Below are 13,044 nucleotides of genomic sequence, written 5' to 3'. Positions count from 1 at the left end.
GTAACAGCCGTCTAATTTGAATATCTTCTATCATCGGCAACCATCGTGCGCGATACAGTGAGTAACGTATGAGCAGCCAATGAGAAAGGAGAGGTGAAGCCGCTAAGCCAATAAGAAACAAACACGTGGAAAATTTACGTAGCAGTTAGTTGGAAGGCCGTTCCGTTAAAATGGGTCAGTCTTTCTTCTCCACGTGATCACCCTTTGTTGCGAATTGCGATCTCTCTGTTTCTGCTTCTCTTTTTCTCAAAGAGAAAAATAGAAGCAGCCAAGTAATCGGAAAATGGAGGCACGCGGCGGAAGCAGCCTCCGGCGAGTCTTGGTGCTGGCCTTTTGCGTAGCCGGGATCTGGTCGGCTTACATATATCAAGGTGTTCTTCAAGAAACTCTGTAAGTATTCTACTTTTTATTTATTTAGTAATTATTAATAAATCAAATTTGAAAGCATTATTATTTAATTTTGAATATAATTTTTATTTAGATCGACGAAGCGATTTGGTGCAGACGGGAAGAGATTTGAGCAGCTTGCGTTCTTAAATCTGGCGCAAAGTGTAGTTTGCTTAATTTGGTCTTATATAAGTGAGTATTTGTTTTTCTAATTTAGTATTGTTTTTAAAAAAATTAAATTAAAATGAATAAATTTAATTTGTTATGTTCAATTCAGTGATAAAGATTTGGTCGACGGGCAGCGGCGGCGCTCCGTGGTGGTCATACTGGAGTCCTGGCATTACAAATACAATTGGTCCTGCTATGGGCATTGAAGCCCTAAAGTATATCAGTTACCCTGCCCAGGTCTTGGCCAAATCATCCAAAATGATTCCAGGTCGGTCCCTCCTTCCCTAGTTGGGTACTTCTGATCTGGTGCTTCCTTTGCTCGGATAAAAGTGGGATCTAGTATGGGTGGTTGTTACGGTGGATTCCACTTTTATATGTGAGCGAGGAAGCACCTAGTAATTTATCTTGAATAACTGATGGGTGGATTGGGAATTTTGAATTGTGCAGTGATGTTTATGGGTTGTTTGGTATATGGAGTAAGCTACACTGTTCCCGAGTATCTTTGTACTTTCCTTGTTGCTGGAGGGGTGTCTACATTTGCTCTTTTGAAGGTGAGGAACAAATTTAATTAGTTGCTTTGTGATTGTTGTTGTTTTGTGATTGTTCTTAGTTCTTGCTTTTGGTTGGTATGATTTCAGACTAGCTCGAAGACGATTAATAAGCTAGCACATCCAAATGCACCCATTGGATATGGTCTTTGTTTCTTGAACCTTGCATTTGATGGGTTTACTAATGCGACTCAGGATTCACTTACAGCAAGGTATGTTTACTTGTTCAGTCCAAACTTTTGCTTTTGTTTTTGATTTTTTTTACTATTTCAGTGCTGCTGGCTGTGTATCATATTGTTGTGGTCTTCTGTCGTTTTAGAGGTCAGAAAGTTGAAGTAAATTGGTTCTGTTCTGTTTGTTTCATCATTTTAATGAAGAAGCAATTATTTCCAGTAATTATTAGGTGAACTGAGATGCAACTCCTCCTAGGAAGATCTTTAGCTAATCTGTTGGAAAAATCCTCTTGTATGACTCTAAATTGATGCCCTTTCTGGAAAGAATCTTTTTTATTTTAATGGAGTGGGAGACTGTGAAGGCAGGCTATGTTGTTTCTCTCTGATATAGGGGTTTATCATCTTCTCGTTTAATGGCCCGTAACACTATCTAAGTTTGTTAGTGGTTTCAGCGTCCTGGGAAAAAGTATTAAGTCTGGTGGTGTTTTGTAGACTGGAGCTTGCCAATTGAATGTTTGAGTCCTAAGTGCTTGGTAGCTGATGGTTATGTTGAGTTGTTTGATGTATGAGGGATATATACTGAAGTGCATTGGTTCTTCAACATAACCAGGAAGGCTCTTGGTTTTGCGGATTTTTTCCTGCTTCAAATGTTATCTGTTTCTTGTTGATCTTTGGGTGGTGGTGCCATTTCAGTTACAAAAATAGGTTTTCCAATTGTGCCTTGTTGTATGTCAGCAGGGGGGAGACTTATTTGTCGGGGAAACTTAAGAGCCAAGGGGCTTGGTTTTAGAACTTTAGTTCCTTGAACTCACCAAGCTTTTGAAATCTGAGTGATTGGTATTTGAATTTCTAAGAGTCATAGCTGGTGTTCGAATATGCTGTTTGTGAGCTCAGTTGTGTTGATTGTTATTTGCCGTTTTCATTTTAAGGCCATAGTTTCATTGCTTAGGTCTCGGTGGAGTTTGTGAGTAGTTCTGTTAGGGCTTGAGTTTATGCAGAGGTGATCTGCTCTGTTCTCTCATTTAGTCGTTGTCATATTGGCTAAGGCCAGGCTCTCTCTGTGTCACAAGGCCATAATCTCATTGATCTCTTTGTAATCTTGCTCCTTTCATAATAATATCATCTGGTCACATCTTTGTGAAATAAATAAACTGGGGCGGTTATGAGGTTTATGTGAATAATGATATAATGTTGGAAAGTATCTCCAGAAGTTTCCCTTTCTTCGTTCTTCCTTTTTTTTTTTAAAAAAAAAAAAACTTGGGGATATATCACACTCATTCTTCTTTTCACTCTATATACATCTTCATTTCTAAAGCATATCTCTCTGTGTTGTTCAGGTATCCAAAGACAAGTGCGTGGGATATAATGCTGGGAATGAATTTGTGGGGCACCATATACAATCTGATCTACATGTTTGGCTGGCCACATGGGATTGGCTATGAGGCAATCGAATTCTGCAAGCAGCATCCAGAGGCCGCATGGGACATTTTGCTCTACTGCCTGTGCGGTGCTGTGGGCCAGAACTTCATCTTCTTAACCATTAGCCGATTCGGGTCTCTTGCCAACACAACCATCACCACAACCCGCAAGTTTGTCAGCATTGTGGTTTCTTCAGTGCTTAGTGGCAATCCCCTGTCAGCAAAACAATGGGGCTGTGTAGCCATGGTCTTCTCAGGGTTATCATATCAGATATACCTCAAGTGGAGAAAATTGCAGAAACTGCAGAAGAAGAGAAAGCCTATGTGACTACAACAATTTTGAACTTAATACGTACATCTCTCTCTCTCTCTCATTAACTTTCTTTATATATATATATATATATATATATATATATAATCATTCTGCATCCGTAAAGATTCAACAGTCGCAAATTTACAGAACTGCCAGTAGGGATTGTAAAATGTAATTGAATAGACACTTTATTAAGGTACTGAGTTTAGAATGCCGCCTTCGTTCTACAATTTCATCCGATGAACTGCGCTGGCCTTGTTTGTCTTCGGACTTGTTCACCTGATTAATGCTCTACGAATACTAAAATCGTTCTGCCAACTAAGGTGTTGATATTTGATTGCTGCTATATCATCTAAATAGAACAATTACACTAGTAGTAAACTCTCAATTGAGTGCATCAACTTTAATTTTTTCTTAGCACACCAATTTTTTCAATCATATCAAAACATGTTATCTCAGTCAAGTACAAGGATTTTATTCACCTATATTTTGGTGCACCGACTCTTTCGGCCATATCATTTAAGTATTTTTAGATTTTTTTTTAATTAATAGTAAGGAAAAACGAATAGATTCTTATAATATAATTGACTTTATTGGGTCAATTATTCGAGTGAGAAAAGATGCAAGGTTTGTGTACTAATAATCCTTTAAAGATTTAGGCTTATTTAAATGTTATTTCAGAGACATTATTGCGTTTTGGAATTCCAACTTCCCTCGTCAAAAGCTGACAGTATAGGTTGTTTAGCAAACCAGTTCCCAAGCTCCGAGTTGTTAAACCTAACCCTGGCCAGTTTGGCAAGTTACCGTTAAAAAATGTGTTTTTTTTTTTTTTTGCTTTTATGACTCAGTTGAGTCTTTAGTAACTTGATTGACTTTATTGGGTCAACTTTTAATAAAGTTGATTGATTGGAAAACCTAATAGTTGGCTCATTGACTTGATAACCGAAACTATTTTCCAGTTTGTTTAATCCCTGTATAGAGTACGTTGGGTAAAATTTGATTATTGTCTCGTGACACAGACAATTAAGATAAAGAGAGGCTGTGTTTTTATCCTTTTTTAAAAAAAAATAAAAAAAGACAAGAATTTTTTTTTAAAAAAAACAGATTAATTTTATATTTTTACCCCTGTTTCTCCCATTAAATTACGTTTTCCTTTCTTATATAATGAAACAAGAACAACTTCTTTTAGTTTTCAAAAAACAGTATTATTCCCTTGTTACGGGTAAACGAAGAGAAGCTGGCCGCAACTACCCCCCCCTGTTTTCACGTCCTGCACAATCTGGCATGAAAAAGATCTATTAGTTTGAGGAACAAATCAACAGTCATCAAATTAGAGGAGGGGTGATGGCTTCAACATTCCTTTCAGAATAATATATGATGGTGAAGCGATGGGTAATCAGGCATGGCATTGGATCGGCGGCTAATGCCATTGGGTTCCGGGAAAGTTACCGTTGAATTAGGTAATCAGCTGGTTATTTTATACATGCGTTTAAGTCAAAAACAAAAAAAAACCCTGCCCCAGAATGATAAGAAGCAGACTAAATATCACACCTTGATTAACAGTTTCATAAGCCAAGGCAAGTATAAATTTTTGTTTTTTTCAGAAACCACTACTGTTACAATGATAGCTAGGAAGGAGGAAGCAAGAGCTAGTCACACCAAATTTGTTAACTAAAATTCTAAAACAATCCAAGTGCGAGGAACTTGTAATTAAGCACTTACATGAGAGCCTCTGTAGTCTTCGCCAGAAACTTCACCGCAAGATCGTCGTTCTGGAACTGGCTTCAAACAGAAATCTCGATGTGGTAAGTGTGGCATATTAATTATGAGGTTTTTATGTGTCTGATCCCTTGTTCTCCTCTGATGATGGGCGGTTCTCAGATTCAGATGACCCGACTTCTTCAATCATCCTAACTACTTCTTCCATGGTAGGCCTCATGTCTGGCACCACTGCCACACAAGCCATTGCTATTTGAAGCATCTCTACCATCTCCTCTTCGATGTTCTGGTATCTCATTAGCTCCTCGTCAAACACTTCCGCTGTCCATTCCTCTCGAACAACAGACTGGACCCATCTTGGGAGATCAATCACATCATCATGCCCCGGTGATTGAACTGGTGCTTTTCCCGTCAGCATCTCAAGGAGGACAACACCAAAACTGTAGACGTCAGATTTCTGAGTAGATTTTCGTGTATCAATCACTTCTGGAGCCCGGTAGCCTGCACTTCTTGATGGGACACTAGGGTAACTCAATAGAGGAGTTAAACCAAAATCTGAGATGCATCCGTGGAGGTCTTGCATCAGGAGTACATTGGAGGACTTGATGTTGCCATGAATGAATTTCCCTCCACAAGCAGAATGGATATAGGCGATGCCTTTTGCAGTTCCAAGGCAGATCTTTACTCTGGATTCCCAATCTAGAGCAGTTCGTCCAACTTCCCTGTTTCCTGCAGGTCACATACGGAGAATTATGATGACAGGAGGAATCATACAATTAAAAATGATATAACTGCCATCAGAAATAGAGGAAGCCATTAACCGTGTTCTTCATTTCAAATAATCCCAAGCTTAACACAATCATCCTATCTTTTCACCAAAGTATGATGCAGATTAAATTCTTTGCACTTGTTTTTTTATTTAAGCATGCTATACAAAGTCTAGTTATAATCGCTGATCAGTACCGAAACATGCAAGAAGAGGAGCAAGTCTTGGAAAAGAAAGGGAGGAAAGAACAAGATGGTAAGCGAAACATACCATGCAACACCGTGAAAAAGCTGCCAGATGGTGCATAGTCATAAACCAAGAGTTTCTCATCCTTGGAGTAGTAATAAGCGCGAAGAGGCATGACATGTGGGTGCCGGGCTACACTCCCAACAATCTCCATCTGTTGCTCAAATTCCTTTTTCCCAACCACCACTTCTTTCAATCTCTTCACAGCCACCGTCATACCCTCCTCCAAGATGGCCTTATAGGTTGTCCCATAACTCCCCTTTCCTAGCACTTCAGCTGAAGCTCTTAATAAATCCTCAAGGTCGAAATTGCAAGAACAACCTTCAAAAAACACCAGCTTGTTCTTCTCAGCTTCTTGCACCCCACTCCCAAAGTCTTTACTAGGCTTCTCAGTCCTTCCCCCCTTCCCTTTTAGCACACCATTACTTCCACCACTTTTTTTCTTCACACAGCAAACCACAATCATTACAAGTAGAAACAATAGCAATATTGCAGAACTTCCGACTGCAATACCAATGATATATCCCCTACTTAGTTTCTTCTTGGAGCCATCACTTGGTCTTTTAGTCACTGTTGGAGGTGGTGGTAAGGAAGTGGGGCTCGGAGAAGGTGAAGGGGTAGATGCATTACACAGTTTTACTGGTGGTCCACATAGCATATTGTTCCCTTCAAAGGAGGAGGTAGGAAACTTTTGGAGGGCAGCTGGAATAGAACCATTCAAGAGATTGTAGCTCAAATTTAATTGCGTGATCCCTGATATATTGAATTCAGGTATGGGTCCTGAGAGTAAATTGTTTTGGAGGCTCAAGCTAGTAAGGTGTGTTAAATTTTGCATGGCAGCTGGAATAAGTCCAGTGAAGGAATTGAATGAAAGGTCAAGCATGCTAGTCCGGGGAGAGAAGGAAGATGGGATGTTACCTGAGAAATTATTATGTTGAAGATATATGGAGTGGAGCGAAGGAAGGGAGAGTAAATCTGCTGGGAGATCCCCGCTAAGGAAGTTGGACCGGAGACTGAGGATCGTTAGGGAATCCAGTTTCCCAAGTGTTTTGGCTGGAATAGGACCATAGAGCCCAACACCAGGGAGGTGGACAGCAACCACACGGGAGCCTTCTGTGTTGCAAGCGATACCAACCCAAGAGGTGCATATTGGGGTGCTAGAGTTCCAGTTAAGTTTTGGGCTATGAGGAACTGCAGAAGCAAATTCAAGTAGGGCTTGTCTATCAGAAAGGAGGGCAGCCACACTATGGTGAAGGAAAAGCAGCAATAAAGACCATGTCAAGGCCACAGAAAATGAGAGCATCATCATAGAGTCTGCTGATGAAATGTCCACCTAGGTGATTATCAATTCTCCGTTTTCCTGGCACAGCAAAAATACTTCTACAAATGAACTAGTGCAGAATAATGACAATATAAAACGTTTCCTAGTTTATAAAAAGCATGACTAACAAAGCAAAGTAACTGCCACTCAATCACTTATTCTGAACAGAAAAAGAGCAAGAAAGCATAAAAACTCGTGAACATTGGCCTTATATGACGAATGGGGCTGTAAAGAAGTTAAACAGCAGCTACGAGCATTGATGCCAAGAGTCGTCTTCACTAAAGCTAACCTACCCTTAAATAAAACTAAGACTCATCACTGATTTATAATCCAGAGATCAATCAACACTGACATCATCACAAAGCATTTCGTATCCTTTTCCACTTGGATTCAACTGCCTGCTGTGAGCCCCATAATAACAGTCAGGACCAAATGCTTTGTTAGCCAGTAAAAGAAAAGCGGAAAAAGACATGATGTCATTCCAGCATTTAAAGGAGCAAATCTATGACATAGATAATCGTAGGCAGGAAGAGTCTTTGCTTTATCTTGCTGAAATAGTTTTCTCCAACATAGATAATCTATGACCAAATGCTTTCATATATGTTGTTTCCACCCTTGAGCATCCGTTTGTCCAACATTGGACACTTGGATACGAGTATGGAAGCTCTGACAGTACTCCAACTACATGGAAAAATGAAAGAAAACTTGAAAAAATAACCGAGTCAGGACATGGGTATGTGTATCAAACACACACACACCCCTGTCAAATATCAGATTCCGGATCCGAGCAACATAGGTTTCACCTGCATAATCGTCTCAAAAGTTCTTCTAATTTCTAACGAAGTCTCCCTAAACACACATAATCATGCCTCAAACTCCAATTTTTCAAGGACATAGATCCAATGCGTAAAAGTATCTAAACACATCAAAATCATCTACTGTAAAGGACTAAGAAGAACAAAAAGAAAAAGCAAAAGAAATTCCCTTCCTTTCCATCCAAAATGATAAAGCAAAAGCAATTGAAGAACGTAATTTTTCAGCCTTCCTAACTTCTTCTAATCCTCAATTGCGTAAAGCCAGTTAGTAATCACCAATCCATGATTTGATCATAGAATAAGAATCAAAGCTAGCAAACTTCAAATTCACTTGAAGGACCGATTAATTTCTTACACAGTAGTAACCTTTTAATTAGAGTGAAGCAATCGGGAAAATTCGTCTCTTTTTTTAACCTGAAATATCTTATTTATAGTTAAAATTTTCAGAATTAATTAAGCTTAATCAAACAGTGATTGCAACAGCGCAGCAAAAAAAAAAAAGAAAAAAAAGAAAGGGAAAATGTGGCAATCAAATTTCTTCAGTTTTCCTGCACTTTCTCAGTAACCAAAAAAGAAAAATTAACTTACGAATTCAAAATTCAAAAACATTAAATGCAAAGAATTTATGTATCAATCAAGCTTAATCCAACAGAAAACACATCTACACAAATACTTACACACACAAACATAAGTATACTTACACGTATAAATACATACATACAGCCAAAAGATAATGCACATGTAGCAATCAAATTTCCTGCATTTTCTCAGCAATCGAACATGAAAAGTTGCGAATTCAAAATTCAAACAAATAAAATGAAAAGAAAAGTTGTTTTTACTTAATTAAGCTTTTACAAACCGAGACTACACACACACACACACAATAATACAAAACATCGTAATCAAATCTCTTCAATTTTCCTACACTTTGTCAGAAACCAAACAGAAAAACTTCCGAATTAAAAGCACAACCAAATTCAGAGAGAGAGAGAGAGAGAGAGAGAGAGAGTTGAAACCTAGAAACGGATAAGGAACGAGGGCAGCGCAGCAGTCATAACCGTTAGAGGTAGTAGGAGAAAACAGTAAGCATGCAGGCAGCTAGCAAGGAAACTAAAAGAAAAAAAAGGTTGTGTAGGTAGCCGAAGCTAAAGCTGTAACGGCATTGCTTCATAAACACGCTTCCTGCTGATTCTGTTTCTAATATTTTTAAATATTACGCTTCATCGTCAAGCTAACGCTGTGGCCATAAGCCAGTGAGTGATCAGATTAGTAGCTTAATGCAGATCTCAATGATTAATTATCTGTTTCCCTTAATCAAGAGTAAGATTAATCACCTTTTTTTTTTAATTTCTAGTTTGATTAATTAGATAAAACTGCGATAATTAACCACACATTTAATGGGACCGGTGAGCATTTATTTCCGTGTTTAATTAATAATAACAGGACAAACCACAGACAAGAGCTTTAATTATAGAATTGGTTTTGATCTGGTCACTTACGATCACGGTTATATAACCCCGCCAGACTGATTCGGTTCCTACTTAGATAGGTCAACTCATAACTTAATTGATCAGGTGTATAATTAAATAAAATCTATCCAAAAAACCTTTTGGTTAAACCGTAGTTGGCTAGCTAATTTGTCAATGAATTTGCTTCTCTGTAGACATAGAGCACCTGAATAACCCATTCTTTTGCTAATAATTCTCTAGCCTGCATGATTAAATTATAATTTTTATTAATGATAATTTTATTTTTATTTTTAGTCGTTAAGATTCCAAAATAATTTTTCAGAATCCTTTGAACCAAGCTAATTTCAAACCATTAGTAAATAATTTGGCCAGACCGATTCAATTCTTAGCTTAGGTTCGATAGATTAACTCATATCCTACTTGACCAGGTTTATTTATTTTTTTAAATAATATAATTTTAATTTATTTTTTTAAATTGAAGTTCTAGCTAGATTCTTAAATTTTTTAATATAAAGAAGTGATATTGTTGCATGTGATCTCTTATCGAGATAACGTTACTTATCATATAAAGTACGCAGCTTTTGATTATTGTCTCAATTTAAAAAGACAAATATTATTTCAGCACTGGGGGAATAGAGACAACGGAGATAAGTAAGATGATAGTTTTATTAGGTTCGTTCATATCGCCAAGGTCGATCGATCGAGCTGCCACTAATTAGGCAACGCAGAAAGCATAGAGTGAAGTTCCACCAGTCCAAGAAGGGTGGAACCTTGCCAGGCCAATTGAATAACCATTTCCAAGATAGATACACCCGTAACTTGCTGATACACCGCCATATACAGTCGCACCGGTGTCGTATGACCAAAGAATACTGCCAGTTTTGGCATCCATTGCATATATGGGGCCGTTGGGAGCCACCGATCCTGCAAAAAGTACATCATTTACTATTGTTACGGGTCCTTGAGCAGCTTCGTTGCTGGGGTTTGCTGTGGACCACAATATTTGGCCTGAGTTTGCATCCAGTGCTACCCATGCTCCTACTGTTGTTGTCTGGTTCGACGGCGCCAGTGTGAACCTCTCTCGATTGCTGTTGGCAATGTTCGTATACACTGTCCTCTCATCGGTAGCTGCCCCCCATATCCCTCCTCCCTCCAAACCACCTGGTCCTGCCAGCTACATAAATAGAAATCAGATCTTATTAGCGAATGTTATGATCTTGAGGATGTACAGTACTTGTTAGTGAAGAACCCTTTGGTTTTTCTATTATTTTTCATTAGTTTCGTGCTTACTTTAGACCAGACTATAGATCCATTGTCTCGATCTAGAGCCCAGGCAAAGCCACTCTTTTGTACAGCCACTGCAACGTCACGTCTAGTTCGGTTAGCAGTGATGGTAAGCAACATGGGTGCCTCTCCAAAATCTGCATCCAGATTAGGTCCTGGAGGGCAATCGGGGTTGTTAGGAACCAAACATGCAAAGTATAAAACATCATAGCCACTCAGTTTCGTTGACCATTTAATCCTTCCAGTATCGATATTGATAGCCAAAATTGAGTCGAAGTGGATATCTGGCCCGATGCACTGGTCTGGCTGGGCTGGTTTTGTTGTCTGATTGTTTTGTGCTTCTTGGCATTGGGTCACTTCTCGAGGAGCAGTGTAGAGGTTCCCAGTTCCGACGAAAACCAGTCTCCTAGTTACATCAATAGCAGGGCTGCTTCCCCAAATGGCAGCTCCTGAGTAGCCTCCCAATTGGCCTTCGTTATCAGGTAGCGTGTATGTTCGCCATATGGTGGTGCCTGTCCGAACATTTAGCTTTGCCATGCTACCTCGGAAAGTGCAGCACTGATTAGCAGGTAAACCTACTTCTAGTGACGAAACTCCAACATAGAAAGCTCTATGGAACAAAAACGGAAAAGACAATTGATTTCTTGTGATGTTAGTGGTTGATTGTAGTACTACAACTGTATGTCTAGAAATCTAGTTGTTCATATGACTAATCCGTTGTAAAATGTTCCGGATTGCGTAATCTGTGCTCGAGGGCGTGGATCTAGTTGAGTAGACCACACAAGTCTCCCACTGGCCCGTGCGACAGCAATCACTACAGCAGGCCCATAAATTCCAACAAGCAACAGGTCGTCGGCTATTGTCGGGGTTGATCTTGACACGGTCACGTTCACTACGATTCCGGTGCCATTTAGTCCGGTTAGCTGACTGAGGTTCTGCTTCCATATTAAAGCACCGTTGAATGCATTAATTGCATACAAAAATCCATTCCAAGATGGAAAATATACAACTCCATTGGCTATTGCTGGAGTTGCAGATATGTCTTTACCGGCAAAGAATGTCCATTTTAGCCGCAAATTCTTAACTGTCAATCGATTGATTAGCACCTCTCCCTTTGCACTTCTTGTATTGCTAATATCAGCTCCATGATTTAGCCACTTCAATCACATGAAATTAGAGATTAGAGTACTTGCAGCATGATAGATGACAGTAGTAATAACTTGGCTTCGTTAGTAAAAAGAAATGAATGGATCAGTGGAAAGGATATTAGCACTTACCACTGCAGTAGCATCATCCATTGCAGGAAATAGGCATAGAACGATGACAAGAAAGCCAATGGTGCTAAGATATTTCTTGGTCTCAAGATAAGCCATTTCAGCTGCAATATTCACTATTCAATGGAGGAGAAAATGAGAAGCTAGGTCATATATATATACATGAACAAGTAACAGTTAACAGAATGAGTTCTGACTTTCCTCAAGGTTGGCCCTAATCAAGACATAGGATGTGCCAAACAACATTAACTTTACTATAGATATACAGACTCTGACCATTCCATATGTCTATCCCTTTTGAATCTATGATCATTTGACTCTAACTTGCAACTTGCAAGGCCTAGCAGGCAAGTTTTCAATGATTTCTAGCCCTTCTTTTCATTCAGCTAGATAAATCTGAATCAATAGACTGTTAGGGCATGCAAATATAGGATGTGGTATTAGAATTACAAATTACAAAGAGAATTTGCTAAGTTTCATAGCCAGAACTTTTGACCTCTAAGGTGACTAGAACTCAGCTCCTTATTAGGAAAGAACAGTTACATTTCAAATCATTCCATGATCTTCCAGAAAAGTTATTCTCTTTGCTCTTCAAAAGACCTTTTTGAAACGTCTTAAAGATATGTTTATGTTAGGGATACATCTTCTCAATCTTTGAGCTAACCATTTTGATTTGAGCATCAAGTCAATACGAAGTGATGCATGGCGGTCTTATCGCTCCAACCACCTAAGCCAAGGAGGTCGAGGGAGCTACTACTTAACTGGTAGAATTTGATCGTGCTAGAATTTGATGCAAAAGGTTTTGATCAATTGGATATAAATCATATTTGAACTACGTGAAAGTGAGAATTGATGCAGGGGAGTGTGAAGAATCTAATAGTTTTGAACAATCAGTCGTGGATCTGTTATAATTGAATAATGTGGAAAACATAGTAAACTTGTTTATAAACTAGGAGGACAAATTTAAGCTCAAGAAAAAAAACCCCGTAACATTCAATTCGGAAGATTTTTAAATTAAACTTAAAAGATGTTATTTCAACTGATTTTGTTATTTTCCTCTTTATTTTTGAATTTTTAGTTTATTTTTAGATAGGTGATTACCAATTCTCCGTTTTCCTGGCACAGCAAAAACACTTCTACAAA

At 38.7% G+C, this 13,044-nt stretch overlaps 4 protein-coding genes across 6 annotated transcripts; 1 reads left to right on the top strand and 3 right to left on the bottom strand.

Annotated features, from left to right (window-relative positions):
* The first annotated feature begins 183 nt into the window (after positions 1 to 183).
* Positions 184 to 3,325, top strand: LOC133677610 (UDP-galactose/UDP-glucose transporter 3). Its single transcript, XM_062099712.1, has 6 exons — positions 184 to 390; positions 482 to 579; positions 665 to 823; positions 1,003 to 1,106; positions 1,194 to 1,315; positions 2,614 to 3,325. The coding sequence occupies exons 1-6, from the start codon at positions 284 to 286 to the stop codon at positions 3,020 to 3,022; spliced, it is 999 nt and encodes a 332-aa protein (XP_061955696.1). The 5' UTR covers positions 184 to 283; the 3' UTR covers positions 3,023 to 3,325.
* Positions 3,326 to 4,232: 907 nt separating this feature from the next.
* On the bottom strand, positions 4,233 to 9,088 carry LOC133677607 (probable inactive receptor kinase At5g58300). Of its 3 annotated transcripts, none has more exons than XR_009835795.1 (4): positions 8,891 to 9,086; positions 5,763 to 7,098; positions 4,730 to 5,455; positions 4,233 to 4,286 (listed from the first exon to the last, which is right to left on the bottom strand). XR_009835795.1 is itself a non-coding variant. In XM_062099707.1 (4 exons), the coding sequence occupies exons 2-4, from the start codon at positions 7,045 to 7,047 to the stop codon at positions 4,842 to 4,844; spliced, it is 1,761 nt and encodes a 586-aa protein (XP_061955691.1). In that variant the 5' UTR covers positions 7,048 to 7,098; positions 8,891 to 9,088; the 3' UTR covers positions 4,502 to 4,841. The 3 variants fall into 3 exon arrangements, 2 of the variants coding, with proteins under 2 accessions (XP_061955691.1, XP_061955690.1); XM_062099707.1 differs by lacking the exon at positions 4,233 to 4,286 and having other exon boundaries at positions 4,502 to 5,455; positions 5,763 to 6,518; positions 6,657 to 7,098; positions 8,891 to 9,088; XM_062099706.1 differs by lacking the exon at positions 4,233 to 4,286 and having other exon boundaries at positions 4,502 to 5,455.
* Positions 9,089 to 9,895: 807 nt separating this feature from the next.
* Positions 9,896 to 11,257, bottom strand: LOC133677198 (uncharacterized). Its single transcript, XM_062099082.1, has 2 exons — positions 10,634 to 11,257; positions 9,896 to 10,517 (listed from the first exon to the last, which is right to left on the bottom strand). The coding sequence occupies exons 1-2, from the start codon at positions 11,162 to 11,164 to the stop codon at positions 10,059 to 10,061; spliced, it is 990 nt and encodes a 329-aa protein (XP_061955066.1). The 5' UTR covers positions 11,165 to 11,257; the 3' UTR covers positions 9,896 to 10,058.
* Positions 11,258 to 11,313: 56 nt separating this feature from the next.
* Positions 11,314 to 12,013, bottom strand: LOC133677199 (uncharacterized). Its single transcript, XM_062099084.1, has 2 exons — positions 11,905 to 12,013; positions 11,314 to 11,784 (listed from the first exon to the last, which is right to left on the bottom strand). Exons 1-2 carry the CDS (start codon positions 11,998 to 12,000, stop codon positions 11,329 to 11,331), a joined length of 552 nt encoding a protein of 183 aa, XP_061955068.1. The 5' UTR covers positions 12,001 to 12,013; the 3' UTR covers positions 11,314 to 11,328.
* Between the last annotated feature and the right edge of the window lie 1,031 nt (positions 12,014 to 13,044).

This window comes from Populus nigra, chromosome 17 (genome assembly GCF_951802175.1).
Source record: "Populus nigra chromosome 17, ddPopNigr1.1, whole genome shotgun sequence".
Classification (NCBI taxonomy): domain Eukaryota; kingdom Viridiplantae; phylum Streptophyta; class Magnoliopsida; order Malpighiales; family Salicaceae; genus Populus; species Populus nigra.
The sequence above is the reverse complement of the archived record's forward strand: the minus strand, read 5'-3'. Positions and strand labels throughout refer to the sequence as shown.